Source organism: Leptodactylus fuscus, unplaced genomic scaffold (genome assembly GCF_031893055.1).
Source record: "Leptodactylus fuscus isolate aLepFus1 unplaced genomic scaffold, aLepFus1.hap2 HAP2_SCAFFOLD_218, whole genome shotgun sequence".
In the NCBI taxonomy this organism is placed as follows: Eukaryota; Metazoa; Chordata; class Amphibia; order Anura; family Leptodactylidae; genus Leptodactylus; species Leptodactylus fuscus.
The window spans coordinates 40023-57748 of record NW_027440241.1 but is presented as its reverse complement, the minus strand read 5'-3'; the positions used below and the strand labels follow the sequence as shown (position 1 = coordinate 57748).

Genomic DNA, 17726 nt, shown 5'->3' with positions numbered 1-17726 from the left:
CATAGTGACAGAGGAGATCCCACCTACAGATACACATGGTGACAGAGGAGATCCCACCTACAGATACACATGGTGATAGAGGAGATCCCACCTACAGATACACATGGTGACAGAGGAGATCCCACCTACAGATACAAATGGTGACAGAGGAGATCCCACCTACAGATACACATGGTGACTGAGGAGATCCCAAATACAGATACACATGGTGACAGGAGATCCCACCTACAGATACACATGGTGACTGAGGAGATCCCAAATACAGATACACATGGTCACAGGAGATCCCACCTACAGATACACATGGTGACAGAGGAGATCCCACCTACAGATACACATGGTGACTGAGGAGATCCCACCTACAGATACACATGGTGATAGAGGAGATCCCACCTACAGATACACACGGTGACAGGAGAACCCACCTACAGATACACATGGTGACTGAGGAGATCCCACCTACAGATACAAATGGTGACAGAGGAGATCCCACCTACAGATACACATGGTCACTGAGGAGATCCCACCTACAGATACAAATGGTGACAGGAGATCCCACCTACAGATAGATACACATGGTGACTGTGGAGATCCCAAATACAGATACACATGGTGACTGAGGAGATCCCAAATACAGATACACATGGTCACAGGAGATCCCACCTACAGATACACATGGTGACTGAGGAGATCCCAAATACAGATACACATGGTGACAGAGGAGATCCCAAATACAGATATACATGGTGATAGAGGAGATCCCACCTACAGATACACATGGTGACTGAGGAGATCCCAAATACAGATACACATGGTCACAGGAGATCCCACCTACAGATACACATGGTGACTGAGGAGATCCCACCTACAGATACACATGGTGACTGAGGAGATCCCACCTACAGATACACATGGTCACAGGAGATCCCACCTACAGATACACATGGTGACAGAGGAGATCCCACCTACAGATACACATGGTGACTGAGGAGATCCCAAATACAGATACACATGGTGACTGAGGAGATCCCACCTACAGATACACATGGTGACAGAGGAGATCCCACCTACAGTTACACATGGTGACAGAGGAGATCCCACCTACAGATACACACGGTGACAGAGGAGATCCCACCTACAGATACACATGGTGATAGAGGAGATCCCACCTACAGTTACACATGGTGACTGAGGAGATCCCACCTACAGATACACATGGTGACTGAGGAGATCCCACCTACAGATACACATGGTGACAGGAGATCCCACCTACAGATACACATGGTGACAGAGGAGATCCCACCTACAGATACACATGGTGACAGGAGAACCCACCTACAGATACACATGGTGACAGAGGAGATCCCACCTACAGATACACATGGTGACAGGAGATCCCACCTACAGATACACATGGTGACAGGAGATCCCACCTACAGATACACATGGTGACAGGAGATCCCACCTACAGTTACACATGGTGACAGAGGAGATCCCACCTACAGATACACACGGTGACAGAGGAGATCCCACCTACAGATACACACGGTGACAGGAGAACCCACCTACAGATACACATGGTGACAGGAGATCCCACCTACAGATACACATGGTGACTGAGGAGATCCCACCTACAGATACACATGGTGACAGGAGATCCCACCTACAGATACACATAGTGACAGAGGAGATCCCACCTACAGATACACATGGTGACAGAGGAGATCCCACCTACAGATAGATACACATGGTGACTGAGGAGAACCCACCTACAGATACACATGTTGACTGAGCAGAACCCACCTACAGATACACATGGTGACTGAGGAGATCCCACCTACAGATACACATGGTGACAGGAGATCCCACCTACAGATACACATGGTGACAGGAGATCCCACCTACAGATACACATGGTGACTGAGGAGATCCCACCTACAGATACACATGGTGACAGGAGATCCCACCTACAGATACACATGGTGACAGAGGAGATCCCACCTACAGATACACATGGTGATAGAGGAGATCCCACCTACAGATACACATGGTGACTGAGGAGATCCCACCTACAGATACACATGGTGACAGGAGATCCCACCTACAGATACACATGGTGACAGAGGAGATCCCACCTACAGTTACACATGGTGACTGAGGAGATCCCACCTACAGATACACATGGTGACTGAGGAGATCCCACCTACAGATACACATGGTGACAGGAGATCCCACCTACAGATACACATGGTGACAGAGGAGATCCCACCTACAGATACACATGGTGACAGGAGAACCCACCTACAGATACACATGGTGACAGAGGAGATCCCACCTACAGATACACATGGTGACAGGAGATCCCACCTACAGATACACATGGTGACAGGAGAACCCACCTACATATACACATGGTGACTGAGGAGATCCCACCTACAGATACACATGGTGACTGAGGAGATCCCACCTACAGATACACATGGTGACAGGAGATCCCACCTACAGTTACACATGGTGACAGAGGAGATCCCACCTACAGATACACACGGTGACAGAGGAGATCCCACCTACAGATACACACGGTGACAGGAGAACCCACCTACAGATACACATGGTGACAGGAGATCCCACCTACAGATACACATGGTGACTGAGGAGATCCCACCTACAGATACACATGGTGACAGGAGATCCCACCTACAGATACACATAGTGACAGAGGAGATCCCACCTACAGATACACATGGTGACAGAGGAGATCCCACCTACAGATAGATACACATGGTGACTGAGGAGAACCCACCTACAGATACACATGTTGACTGAGCAGAACCCACCTACAGATACACATGGTGACTGAGGAGATCCCACCTACAGATACACATGGTGACAGGAGATCCCACCTACAGATACACATGGTGACAGGAGATCCCACCTACAGATACACATGGTGACTGAGGAGATCCCACCTACAGATACACATGGTGACAGGAGATCCCACCTACAGATACACATGGTGACAGAGGAGATCCCACCTACAGATACACATGGTGATAGAGGAGATCCCACCTACAGATACACATGGTGACAGAGGAGATCCCACTTACAGATACAAATGGTGACAGAGGAGATCCCACCTACAGATACACATGGTGACTGAGGAGATCCCAAATACAAATACACATGGTGACAGGAGATCCCACCTACAGATACACATGGTGACTGAGGAGATCCCAAATACAGATACACATGGTCACAGGAGATCCCACCTACAGATACACACGGTGATAGAGGAGATCCCACCTACAGATACACATGGTGACTGAGGAGATCCCAAATACAAATACACATGGTGACAGGAGATCCCACCTACAGATACACATGGTGACTGAGGAGATCCCAAATACAGATACACATGGTCACAGGAGATCCCACCTACAGATACACATGGTGACAGAGGAGATCCCACCTACAGTTACACATGGTGACTGAGGAGATCCCACCTACAGATACACACGGTGATAGAGGAGATCCCACCTACAGATACACATGGTGATAGAGGAGATCCCACCTACAGATACACATGGTGACTGAGGAGATCCCACCTACAGATACAAATGGTGACAGAGGAGATCCCACCTACAGATACACATGGTCACTGAGGAGATCCCACCTACAGATACAAATGGTGACAGGAGATCCCACCTACAGATAGATACACATGGTGACTGTGGAGATCCCAAATACAGATACACATGGTGACTGAGGAGATCCCAAATACAGATACACATGGTCACAGGAGATCCCACCTACAGATACACATGGTGACTGAGGAGATCCCAAATACAGATACACATGGTGACTGAGGAGATCCCAAATACAGATACACATGGTGACAGAGGAGATCCCAAATACAGATATACATGGTGATAGAGGAGATCCCACCTACAGATACACATGGTGACTGAGGAGATCCCAAATACAGATACACATGGTCACAGGAGATCCCACCTACAGATACACATGGTGACTGAGGAGATCCCACCTACAGATACACATGGTGACTGAGGAGATCCCACCTACAGATACACATGGTCACAGGAGATCCCACCTACAGATACACATGGTGACTGAGGAGATCCCACCTACAGATACACATGGTGACTGAGGAGATCCCAAATACAGATACACATAGTGACTGAGGAGATCCCACCTACAGATACACATGGTGACTGAGGAGATCCCACCTACAGATACACATGGTGACAGAGGAGATCCCACCTACAGTTACACATGGTGACAGAGGAGATCCCACCTACAGATACACACGGTGACAGAGGAGATCCCACCTACAGATACACATGGTGATAGAGGAGATCCCACCTACAGTTACACATGGTGACTGAGGAGATCCCACCTACAGATACACATGGTGACAGAGGAGATCCCACCTACAGATACACATGGTGACAGGAGAACCCACCTACAGATACACATGGTGACAGAGGAGATCCCACCTACAGATACACATGGTGACAGGAGATCCCACCTACAGATACACATGGTGACAGGAGAACCCACCTACAGATACACATGGTGACAGGAGAACCCACCTACATATACACATGGTGACTGAGGAGATCCCACCTACAGATACACATGGTGACTGAGGAGATCCCACCTACAGATACACATGGTGACAGGAGATCCCACCTACAGTTACACATGGTGACAGAGGAGATCCCACCTACAGATACACACGGTGACAGAGGAGATCCCACCTACAGATACACACGGTGACAGGAGAACCCACCTACAGATACACATGGTGACAGGAGATCCCACCTACAGATACACATGGTGACTGAGGAGATCCCAAATACAGATACACATGGTCACAGGAGATCCCACCTACAGATACACATGGTGACAGAGGAGATCCCACCTACAGTTACACATGGTGACTGAGGAGATCCCACCTACAGATACACACGGTGATAGAGGAGATCCCACCTACAGATACACATGGTGATAGAGGAGATCCCACCTACAGATACACATGGTGACTGAGGAGATCCCACCTACAGATACAAATGGTGACAGAGGAGATCCCACCTACAGATACACATGGTCACTGAGGAGATCCCACCTACAGATACAAATGGTGACAGGAGATCCCACCTACAGATAGATACACATGGTGACTGTGGAGATCCCAAATACAGATACACATGGTGACTGAGGAGATCCCAAATACAGATACACATGGTCACAGGAGATCCCACCTACAGATACACATGGTGACTGAGGAGATCCCAAATACAGATACACATGGTGACTGAGGAGATCCCAAATACAGATACACATGGTGACAGAGGAGATCCCAAATACAGATATACATGGTGATAGAGGAGATCCCACCTACAGATACACATGGTGACTGAGGAGATCCCAAATACAGATACACATGGTCACAGGAGATCCCACCTACAGATACACATGGTGACTGAGGAGATCCCACCTACAGATACACATGGTGACTGAGGAGATCCCACCTACAGATACACATGGTCACAGGAGATCCCACCTACAGATACACATGGTGACTGAGGAGATCCCACCTACAGATACACATGGTGACTGAGGAGATCCCAAATACAGATACACATAGTGACTGAGGAGATCCCACCTACAGATACACATGTGACTGAGGAGATCCCACCTACAGATACACATGGTGACAGAGGAGATCCCACCTACAGTTACACATGGTGACAGAGGAGATCCCACCTACAGATACACACGGTGACAGAGGAGATCCCACCTACAGATACACATGGTGATAGAGGAGATCCCACCTACAGTTACACATGGTGACTGAGGAGATCCCACCTACAGATACACATGGTGACAGAGGAGATCCCACCTACAGATACACATGGTGACAGGAGAACCCACCTACAGATACACATGGTGACAGAGGAGATCCCACCTACAGATACACATGGTGACAGGAGATCCCACCTACAGATACACATGGTGACAGGAGAACCCACCTACATATACACATGGTGACTGAGGAGATCCCACCTACAGATACACATGGTGACTGAGGAGATCCCACCTACAGATACACATGGTGACAGGAGATCCCACCTACAGTTACACATGGTGACAGAGGAGATCCCACCTACAGATACACACGGTGACAGAGGAGATCCCACCTACAGATACACACGGTGACAGGAGAACCCACCTACAGATACACATGGTGACAGGAGATCCCACCTACAGATACACATGGTGACTGAGGAGATCCCACCTACAGATACACACGGTGACAGGAGATCCCACCTACAGATACACATGGTGACAGAGGAGATCCCACCTACAGTTACACATGGTGACTGAGGAGATCCCACCTACAGATACACACGGTGATAGAGGAGATCCCACCTACAGATACACATGGTGATAGAGGAGATCCCACCTACAGATACACATGGTGACAGGAGATCCCACCTACAGATACACATGGTGACAGGAGAACCCACCTACATATACACATGGTGACTGAGGAGATCCCACCTACAGATACACATGGTGACTGAGGAGATCCCACCTACAGATACACATGGTGACAGGAGATCCCACCTACAGTTACACATGGTGACAGAGGAGATCCCACCTACAGATACACACGGTGACAGAGGAGATCCCACCTACAGATACACACGGTGACAGGAGAACCCACCTACAGATACACATGGTGACAGGAGATCCCACCTACAGATACACATGGTGACTGAGGAGATCCCACCTACAGATACACACGGTGACAGGAGATCCCACCTACAGATACACATGGTGACAGAGGAGATCCCACCTACAGTTACACATGGTGACTGAGGAGATCCCACCTACAGATACACACGGTGATAGAGGAGATCCCACCTACAGATACACATGGTGATAGAGGAGATCCCACCTACAGATACACATGGTGACAGAGGAGATCCCACCTACAGATACACATGGTGACAGAGGAGATCCCACCTACAGATACACATGGTGACAGAGGAGATCCCACCTACAGATACACATGGTGACTGAGGAGATCCCACCTACAGATACACATGGTGACAGGAGATCCCACCTACAGATACACATGGTGACAGGAGATCCCACCTACAGATACACATGGTGACAGGAGATCCCACCTACAGATACACACGGTGACAGGAGATCCCACCTACAGATACACATGGTGACAGGAGATCCCACCTACAGATACACATGGTGACAGGAGATCCCACCTACAGATACACATGGTGACTGAGGAGATCCCACCTACAGATACACATGGTGACAGGAGATCCCACCTACAGATACACATGGTGACAGGAGATCCCACCTACAGATACACATGGTGACAGGAGATCCCACCTACAGATACACATGGTGACTGTGGAGATCCCACCTACAGATACACATGGTGACTGAGGAGATCCCACCTACAGATACACATGGTGACAGGAGATCCCACCTACAGATACACATGGTGACAGGAGATCCCACCTACAGATACACATGGTGACAGGAGATCCCACCTACAGATACACATGGTGACAGGAGATCCCACCTACAGATACACATGGTGACAGGAGATCCCACCTACAGATACACATGGTGACAGAGGAGATCCCACCTACAGATACACATGGTGACAGGAGATCCCACCTACAGATACACATGGTGACTGAGGAGATCCCACCTACAGATACACACGGTGACAGAGGAGATCCCACCTACAAATACACATGGTGACAGGAGATCCCACCTACAGATACACATGGTCACAGGAGATCCCACCTACAGATACACATGGTGACAGAGGAGATCCCACCTACAGATACACATGGTGACTGAGGAGATCCCAAATACAGATACACATGGTGACTGAGGAGATCCCACCTACAGATACACATGGTGACAGAGGAGATCCCACCTACAGTTACACATGGTGACAGAGGAGATCCCACCTACAGATACACATGGTGACAGAGGAGATCCCACCTACAGATACACATGGTGACTGAGGAGATCCCACCTACAGATACACATGGTGACTGAGGAGATCCCACCTACAGTTACACATGGTGACAGGAGATCCCACCTACAGATACACATGGTGACTGAGGAGATCCCACCTACAGATACACATGGTGACTGAGGAGATCCCACCTACAGATACACATGGTGACTGAGGAGATCCCACCTACAGTTACACATGGTGACAGGAGATCCCACCTACAGATACACATGGTGACTGAGGAGATCCCACCTACAGATACACATGGTGACAGGAGATCCCACCTACAGATACACACGGTGACAGGAGAACCCACCTACAGATACACATAGTCACTGAGGAGATCCCACCTACAGATACACACGGTGATAGAGGAGATCCCACCTACAGATACAAATGGTGATAGAGGAGATCCCACCTACAGATACACATGGTGACAGAGGAGATCCCACCTACAGATACACATGGTGACAGAGGAGATCCCACCTACAGATACACATGGTGACAGAGGAGATCCCACCTACAGATACACATGGTGACTGAGGAGATCCCACCTACAGATACACATGGTGACAGGAGATCCCACCTACAGATACACATGGTGACAGGAGATCCCACCTACAGATACACATGGTGACAGGAGATCCCACCTACAGATACACATGGTGACAGAGGAGTTCCCACCTACAGATACACATAGTGACAGAGGAGATCCCACCTACAGATACACATGGTGACAGAGGAGATCCCACCTACAGATACACATGGTGACTGAGGAGATCCCACCTACAGATACACATGGTGACAGGAGATCCCACCTACAGATACACATGGTGACAGGAGATCCCACCTACAGATACACATGGTGACAGGAGATCCCACCTACAGATACACACGGTGACAGGAGATCCCACCTACAGATACACATGGTGACAGGAGATCCCACCTACAGATACACATGGTGACAGGAGATCCCACCTACAGATACACATGGTGACAGGAGATCCCACCTACAGATACACATGGTGACAGGAGATCCCACCTACAGATACACATGGTGACAGAGGAGATCCCACCTACAGATACACATGGTGACAGAGGAGATCCCACCTACAGATACACACGGTGACAGAGGAGATCCCACCTACAAATACACATGGTGACAGGAGATCCCACCTACAGATACACATGGTGACTGAGGAGATCCCACCTACAGTTACACATGATGACAGGAGATCCCACCTACATATACACATGGTGACTGAGGAGATCCCACCTACAGTTACACATGGTGACTGAGGAGATCCCACCTACAGATACACATGGTCACTGAGGAGATCCCACCTACAGATACACATGGTGACAGGAGATCCCACCTACAGTTACACATGGTGACTGAGGAGATCCCACCTACAGATACACATGGTGACTGAGGAGATCCCACCTACAGATACACATGGTGACAGGAGATCCCACCTACAGTTACACATGGTGACAGGACAGATTTCGGCATTTAGGTACCTGAACTTCCTACGACAGGCTGCAGTGCTGGGTTACGTGCCAGGTCCCCTCGTGATGCCACAAGGATGAAGTAATGAGAACATTTCAGATGAAGTTCCTACAACGAGCATTGCAGAACGATGAGAAGAACATATATACTGTATATACTATCGATATAACATCCTAGTGGGTGGAGTCCGACTGTTGCGACCGCCTTAGAATGTAGAGGCCGTCCATACACAGCGTCACATATCTGATATCAGAGCACAGAGAGTCACAAAGAAGAGCAGCCTCAGGAATGGCGCTACGGGCTCGGTGGGCGCTATAACCCTGTGTTAGGAGTCATGGAACGCTGAGTTGTGCAAAATGAATTGTTTTTTTATGAAACACTCGTGATGTCAGTAGAGACAAGTGCAGGTGTGCAGCTCACAGAGTATTGTCTCCATTGGATCCCAGTCTCAGGTATTGCACTTGGTGAAGAATTAAAGCACAAAGTCCATGTTCTAGAAGGTGTGGGGTCTAGTGATGGAACGTCTTCTGTATAAAACAGGGAAGCCCCTTGAAGTTTCTCTGGGGATGTCTATTTCTGTAAGTTCCTCCATTGTATCTGACACAGGGTTATGCGGTAGAGGGTTGCAATTAGAGATGTTAGTTGGTGTGAACGTAGGGTCCCAACCCTAAACTTGCAGCAATCATGGAACGTCACGCTGAGTTGTGCAAAATTGTGACGTCAGTAGAGACCGAGTAAAAGGCTTTTCGGTATATAAAATACCTTCATCAGACTCTACATCAAGAAAACACAGGTGAAAATGACAATCAGGGAATGATAAAGTGCACGATATGTCCAAGAGCCTTCCAGAACAGGCCACGTTACAGCAAAGCCGCTGATAGGATGTATGGACGTCCCAATATTCAGGATGGACCGTGCAATATGAGAGGGGTAGCCGAATAAAGAGGTAGCCGTAAATCAGTCTTGTGACCGCTGGAATAGTCCAGGTCTCTATAGAAGGGAAACCTCCGAAATAGCTCCAAAGTAATAATACCGTAATGTAAGCTGCTAGGAGCACGAAGGGAATATCCCCAAATCTTCCAGAGAAAGGAGAAGAGCGGCGGCTTCTGCTCATTACAAGCAGTGAGGATCAAAAACACATGGAAAAAATGCTGCAAAGAGAAGTAAAAACCGATCTAGTAGGCTGCGGCTATTCTCATGAAGTCTGCGTATATTGGCGGTAACATGGCAGCTCTTACTCATCTCATCATAGGAATCCTATATGGCAGTGCTGAGTAGTATGGAAAGTAGGAGGCGATGCCACAATGTGTCCCAATCCCAGGATGAAACAATAACAGTAGGGGGACGCGGCACCGCACCAAATGCTGCAACGCTATAGAGAAAAGGCGCGAACAACTAGTGCCGCCGTCCGGGCAGAAATGTGCACCTAGCCAATCAGTTTGCGGCGCCTGCCCAGTGAGAGTGGATGAGGCGGCGGCACTATCTCCCCTGTAGTATTAGATAACACTAGATTACCCTTTTCTCTATAGCGTTGCAGCATTTGGTGCGGTGCCGCGTCCCCCTACTGTTATTGTTTCATCCTGGGATTGGGATACATTGTGGCATCGCCTCCTACTTTCCATACTACTCAGCACTGCCATATAGGATTCCTATGATGAGATGAGTAAGAGCTGCCATGTTACCGCCAATATACGCAGACTTCATGAGAATAGCCGCAGCCTACTAGATCGGTTTTTACTTCTCTTTGCAGCATTTTTTCCATGTGTTTTTGATCCTCACTGCTTGTAATGAGCAGAAGCCGCCGCTCTTCTCCTTTCTCTGGAAGATTTGGGGATATTCCCTTCGTGCTCCTAGCATCTTACATTACGGTATTATTACTTTGGAGCTATTTCGGAGGTTTCCCTTCTATAGAGACCTGGACTATTCCAGCGGTCACAAGACTGATTTACGGCTACCTCTTTATTCGGCTACCCCTCTCATATTGCACGGTCCATCCTGAATATTGGGACGTCCATACATCCTATCAGCGGCTTTGCTGTAACGTGGCCTGTTCTGGAAGGCTCTTGGACATATCGTGCACTTTATCATTCCCTGATTGTCATTTTCACCTGTGTTTTCTTGATGTAGAGTCTGATGAAGGTATTTTATATACCGAAAAGCCTTTTACTCGGTCTCTACTGACGTCACAATTTTGCACAACTCAGCGTGACGTTCCATGATTGCTGCAAGTTTAGGGTTGGGACCCTACGTTCACACCAACTAACATCTCTAATTGCAACCCTCTACCGCATAACCCTGTGTCAGATACAATGGAGGAACTTACAGAAATAGACATCCCCAGAGAAACTTCAAGGGGCTTCCCTGTTTTATACAGAAGACGTTCCATCACTAGACCCCACACCTTCTAGAACATGGACTTTGTGCTTTAATTCTTCACCAAGTGCAATACCTGAGACTGGGATCCAATGGAGACAATACTCTGTGAGCTACACACCTGCACTTGAGACTGACACACTGTAACAGGCTCACATGAGTGGTGATGACTGGGGGTAGTGGGCGCTCACATGAGTGGTGATGATTGGGGGTAGTGGGCGCTCACATGAGTGGTGATGATTGGGGGTAGTGGGTGCTCACATGAGTGGTGATGACTGGGGGTAGTGGGCGCTCACATGAGTGGTGATTGGGGGTAGTGGGCGCTCACATGAGTGGTGATGATTGGGGGTAGTGGGCGCTCACATGAGTGGTGATGATTGGGGGTAGTGGGCGCTCACATGAGTGGTGATGATTGGGGGTAGTGGGCGCTCACATGAGTGGTGATGACTGGGGGTAGTGGGCGCTCACATGAGTGGTGATGATTGGGGGTAGTGGGCGCTCACATGAGTGGTGATGACTGGGGGTAGTGGGCGCTCACATGAGTGGTGATGATTGGGGGTAGTGGGCGCTCACATGAGTGGTGATGACTGGGGGTAGTGGGCGCTCACATGAGTGGTGATGATTGGGGGTAGTGGGCGCTCACATGAGTGGTGATGATTGGGGGTAGTGGGCGCTCACATGAGTGGTGATGACTGGGGGTAGTGGGCGCTCACATGAGTGGTGATGATTGGGGGTAGTGGGCGCTCACATGAGTGGTGATGATTGGGGGTAGTGGGCGCTCACATGAGTGGTGATGACTGGGGGTAGTGGGCGCTCACATGAGTGGTGATTGGGGGTAGTGGGCGCTCACATGAGTGGTGATGATTGGGGGTAGTGGGCGCTCACATGAGTGGTGATGACTGGGGGTAGTGGGCGCTCACATGAGTGGTGATTGGGGGTAGTGGGCGCTCACATGAGTGGTGATAATTGGGGGTAGTGGGCGCTCACATGAGTGGTGATGATTGGGGGTAGTGGGCGCTCACATGAGTGGTGATGATTGGGGGTAGTGGGCGCTCACATGAGTGGTGATGATTGGGGGTAGTGGGCGCTCACATGAGTGGTGATGATTGGGGGTAGTGGGCGCTCACATGAGTGGTGATGACTGGGGGTAGTGGGCGCTCACATGAGTGGTGATGATTGGGGGTAGTGGGCGCTCACATGAGTGGTGATGACTGGGGGTAGTGGGCGCTCACATGAGTGGTGATGATTGGGGGTAGTGGGCGCTCACATGAGTGGTGATGATTGGGGGTAGTGGGCGCTCACATGAGTGGTGATGATTGGGGGTAGTGGGCGCTCACATGAGTGGTGATGACTGGGGGTAGTGGGCGCTCACATGAGTGGTGATTGGGGGTAGTGGGCGCTCACATGAGTGGTGATGATTGGGGGTAGTGGGCGCTCACATGAGTGGTGATGATTGGGGGTAGTGGGCGCTCACATGAGTGGTGATGACTGGGGGTAGTGGGCGCTCACATGAGTGGTGATGATTGGGGGTAGTGGGCGCTCACATGAGTGGTGATTGGGGGTAGTGGGCGCTCACATGAGTGGTGATTGGGGGTAGTGGGCGCTCACATGAGTGGTGATTACTTAGGCAGAAGACCAGTGGTCAGGAGGAACTCACCTCAAACTCATCAAACGGCTCTAAAGAGTCTATGCGCAACCTTTCTATGTGGGGAACACACAAGGCGGAGAACTCATTCATGTCCAAGACCCGACAGCACTGCCAGCCCTGGAGGAGAACACAACATATACATGTAAATGCTATAGGTACAGATAGCACTGTCTTCTTGCCCCTCTCTGTAAACTGCCCCGATCCTTCTCTATGGCAGTGAGGTTTGGGGCCCAGCCACCTACCCAGACCAGTCAAGGTGGGATTCCAGCCCAACAGAGAACTTCCACCTGGAGTTCTGCAAATACCTGCTCCATGTCCATCGCAACACCACCAACATGGCCTGCAGGGCAGAGCTAGGCAGACTCCCCCTATGGCTCACCATACAGAAGAGGGCGCTAGCTTTCCAGGCACACATCCAGGGGAGCGACTCCTACCACCACCAAGCATGGCTAAGCCACCTGAGCAAACCAGACATTCAACAACCAAACAGCAGCCAACCACCAAACCAAAAACACCAACAGATGATAACCAAGGCCAAAATAAAGGCGACCACAGAGGCAAACAGAGAGCGGTACATTGAAGAATGGAGAAACGAAATAAATAACTCCAAGAAACTCACCAATGTGTACCAATCCCTACAAAGGGACTACACCATGGCCACCTACCTGGAGAGAATACGCCACCCCAAGCACAGACAGACCCTGAGCCGATACAGACTGAGCGCCCACAACCTAGAGATAGAGACGGGGCGATACAGGCAGACGTACAAGCCACGGGAGAAGAGACTGTGCCAGCACTGTGACCAGGGGGCCCTAGAAGACCAGACCCACTTCCTGCTACACTGCACCAAATACTCAGCTGTGAGGGCCATCTACTACCAAAGACTCTCTGCCCACATCCCAGACTGGGAGAAGAGGAAACTCTACATCCTACTGGGAGAAGAAGAGGCCACTGTGGAGATCGCTGCCCAATACGTGTCCAGCTGTCACCAAACAAGAGGAAGATGAGACTCCACGGACTGTTATATTTATCCCAATACACCCGCCCCACCCCCACCTCCAACCCCACCCCCCCATATAGCAGTCACCAACTAAGAGGAAGATGAGACTCCACGGACTGTTATATTTATCCCAATACACCCGCCCCACCCCTCCCCCACCTCCCCATATAGCAGTCACCAACTAAGAGGAAGATGAGACTCCACGGACTGTTATATTTATCCCAATACACCCGCCCCACCCCCACCTCCAACCCCACCCCCCCATATAGCAGTCACCAACTAAGAGGAAGATGAGACTCCACGGACTGTTATATTTATCCCAATATACGGACCTTTGTCACAATCACAAACTTCAATGTATTTTCTTGAGATTTTCGGTGATAACACAAAGTATCAGATAATTGTGAGGTGTAAGGAAAATGCCGGAAGGTTCTCACATTGTAACCTTAATAACATCTGACAAGTGAGGTGCAAAAGTCTTCACCCCCTTGTGATGAATCGGACCCCAATCATGATTCTCAGCTATATGTATGACCATCTATGTATTGTGTTGACTGACCCTCAACTGTATATCTTGGTATCTGGGTCTGTAATTGCCCTTTGCCTCAGATGGACTCCCTCTAACTGATTATCATTATGTGAGAGATAGTGTCCACATGCCCGAGCCTAATTACTCCCTGGAAGTGGCTTTGATCATCCCTTATCCCTAGCAGGGGGCCATCTTGTCTCAGTGCACTGAGAGTTCTCCCAACACCTTGTAGCAGACTGCCTGACTCCACAGAAACTTCAATCAGTTATGGGATTTATGAAGTTATTGTCACAGGAAAATATGATACAGTCATGACAATAACTTCCTCCTGTGCGCAGGACCAGGCCGCACGTTTCGAGCCCAAGCACTACCAGATCAGAGGCCTAGGAGGGGTTCCAGCACTGAACTCGTTACCCATAGGGAATTGGGGACTTCGTGAGGAACCCCATCATGCCCCTAGCCAAACAGTGGGTTCACCTGGCAAAGAGTTATGGCTGTTTATAGTTATTCTGGTATAAGGTGAGGGGGCTGAGTTGCCCACCTTGCTGACCTCATTTTGGAAGGGGGCTGAGGGGAGATATATTGTCACCCATGCCAGGGCCCTGGTGTTCTTTGTTCTTCCTGGTCTGCTGGGATGTGTCACTAGGTGCTGCGATGCTGTGGAAACTGCTCTCTTGGACTATTGACTAATGCCTAGGGAAATACCATGCACCCTGGACTATTCTGGTAATGGGGTCATCAACTCCTTTCCATCTGTGGACTACCTAAAAGGACTCTAAAGCTATGTGCCCTGGATTTCATGAGTGGAATTCCGGAGATGGAATCTGGTATTATATCCGTTTCTAATCTTTTATTCTTTTTATCTTACTGCACTATAACATACATTCTGTAACCGTATAAGCTTGTAACCGCCAGTGTATATCTTTATGTATATATTCTGGCTGACTGGTATCGACCATCTTGGGTTAATAAAACTTTAGAAGGCTCTTCTCGTATTATCCTATAAGGCCCGATCCTCTCTCTGGCTGTGAGATTGGACGGTATAGATAAGAAGGTGATCACGGTTTTTGCACCAAAGTGGTTTTGGTGAGGCGTGATCCATCCCTCCCCACCTGTATACTCCTCATACTGTATTATATACCCCCTCATTTATGTCTCATATACAGTGAGGTGCAAAAGTCTTCACTCCCTGTCCCAATACTTTGGCTACAATCCCATCTACAAGTCTTTTGGGCTCAGTCTTTGGTCTTTGGCGCCCTCAGCCTAATACTTGGTAGCACAACCTTTAGACACAATAACTGCGCACAACCGCTTCCGCTAACCAGCAATGAGTTTCTTACAAGGCTCTGCTGGAATCTTAGACCCTTCTTCTTTGGCTCCTGCTCGCGGTCCCCCCTGAGATGTGAAGGGGGCCTTCTCCAAACTGCCACCAAGAGATCTCTCCCCCTCCCCCACAGGTGTTCTATGGGATTCAGGGCTGGACTCATTGCTGCCACTTTACAAGTCTCCAGGGCTTTCTCTCACCACCATTTTCTAGTGCTGACCTGAAGTGTGCTTTGGGTCCTTGTCCTGCTGGAAGAGCCCTGACCTCTGAGGGAGACCCGGCTTTCTCACACTGGGCCCTACATGATGCTGCACAATGTGTTGGTCGTCTTCAGACTTCATAATGCCATGCACACGGTCAAGCAGTCCAGTGCCAGAGGCAGCAAAGCAACCCCAAACCATCAGGGACCTCCGCCATGTCTGACTGTAGGGGGCGTCTTCTTCTCTTTTTTCCTGTAATCTCTATGTTGAGGCCTTCTCCTACTTTTGTCTCCTCTGACCAGAGAACATTCTTCCAGAATGGTTTTGGCTTTCTCAGGTAAGTTTTGGCAAACTCCAGCCTGGCTTCTGTCTGTGGGTAAGAAGTGGGGTCTTCCTGGGTCTCCTACCATACAGTCCCTTCTCATTCAGACGCTGACGCTGGATAGTACGGGGTGACACTGTTGTACCCTCAGACTGCAGGGCAGCTTGGACTTGTTTGGATGTTAGTCGAGGTTCTTTATCCGCCATCCGCACAATCTTGCGGTGAAATCTCTGGTCAATGTTTCTTCTTCGTCCACATCTAGGGAGGTTAGCCACAGGGCCATGGGCTTTACACTTCTTGATGACACTGCGCACGGTAGACACAGGAACATTCAGGGCTTTGGAGATGGACTTGTAGCCTTGAGATTGCTCAGGCTTCCTCACAATTTTGCTTCTCAAGTCCTCAGACAGTTCTTTGGTCTTCTTTCTTTTCTCCATGCTCAATGTGGTCACATAAGGACACAGGACAGAGGTGGAGTCAACTTTAATCCATTTCAACTGGCTGCAAGTGTGATTTAGTTATTGCCACCACCTGTTAGGTGCCTCAGGTAAGTAACAGGTGCTGTTAATTACACAAATTACAGAAGCATCACATGATTTTTGAAACAGTGCCAATACTTTTGTCCACCCCCTTTTTATGTTTGCTGTGGAATTATATCCAATTTGGCTTTGTGACAATTCTTTTTGTGGTTTTCCATTGAAGACAAATTAAATGAAGAAAATAACAAA

The 17726-nt window shown here is 49.3% G+C and overlaps 1 protein-coding gene across 1 annotated transcript in view; it reads right to left on the bottom strand.

The window, feature by feature from the left end:
- Nucleotides 1-17726, bottom strand: part of LOC142187378 (tRNA wybutosine-synthesizing protein 4-like) — a gene marked incomplete at its 5' end in the record, with an annotated part of 132732 nt that overhangs the window by 94920 nt on the left and 20086 nt on the right. Inside the window, 2 exons of the mRNA XM_075261583.1 lie at nt 9614-9710; nt 13633-13740. Of these exons, the coding sequence (XP_075117684.1) occupies nt 9614-9710; nt 13633-13740 (205 nt within the window). The remainder of the gene's footprint in view (nt 1-9613; nt 9711-13632; nt 13741-17726) is intronic.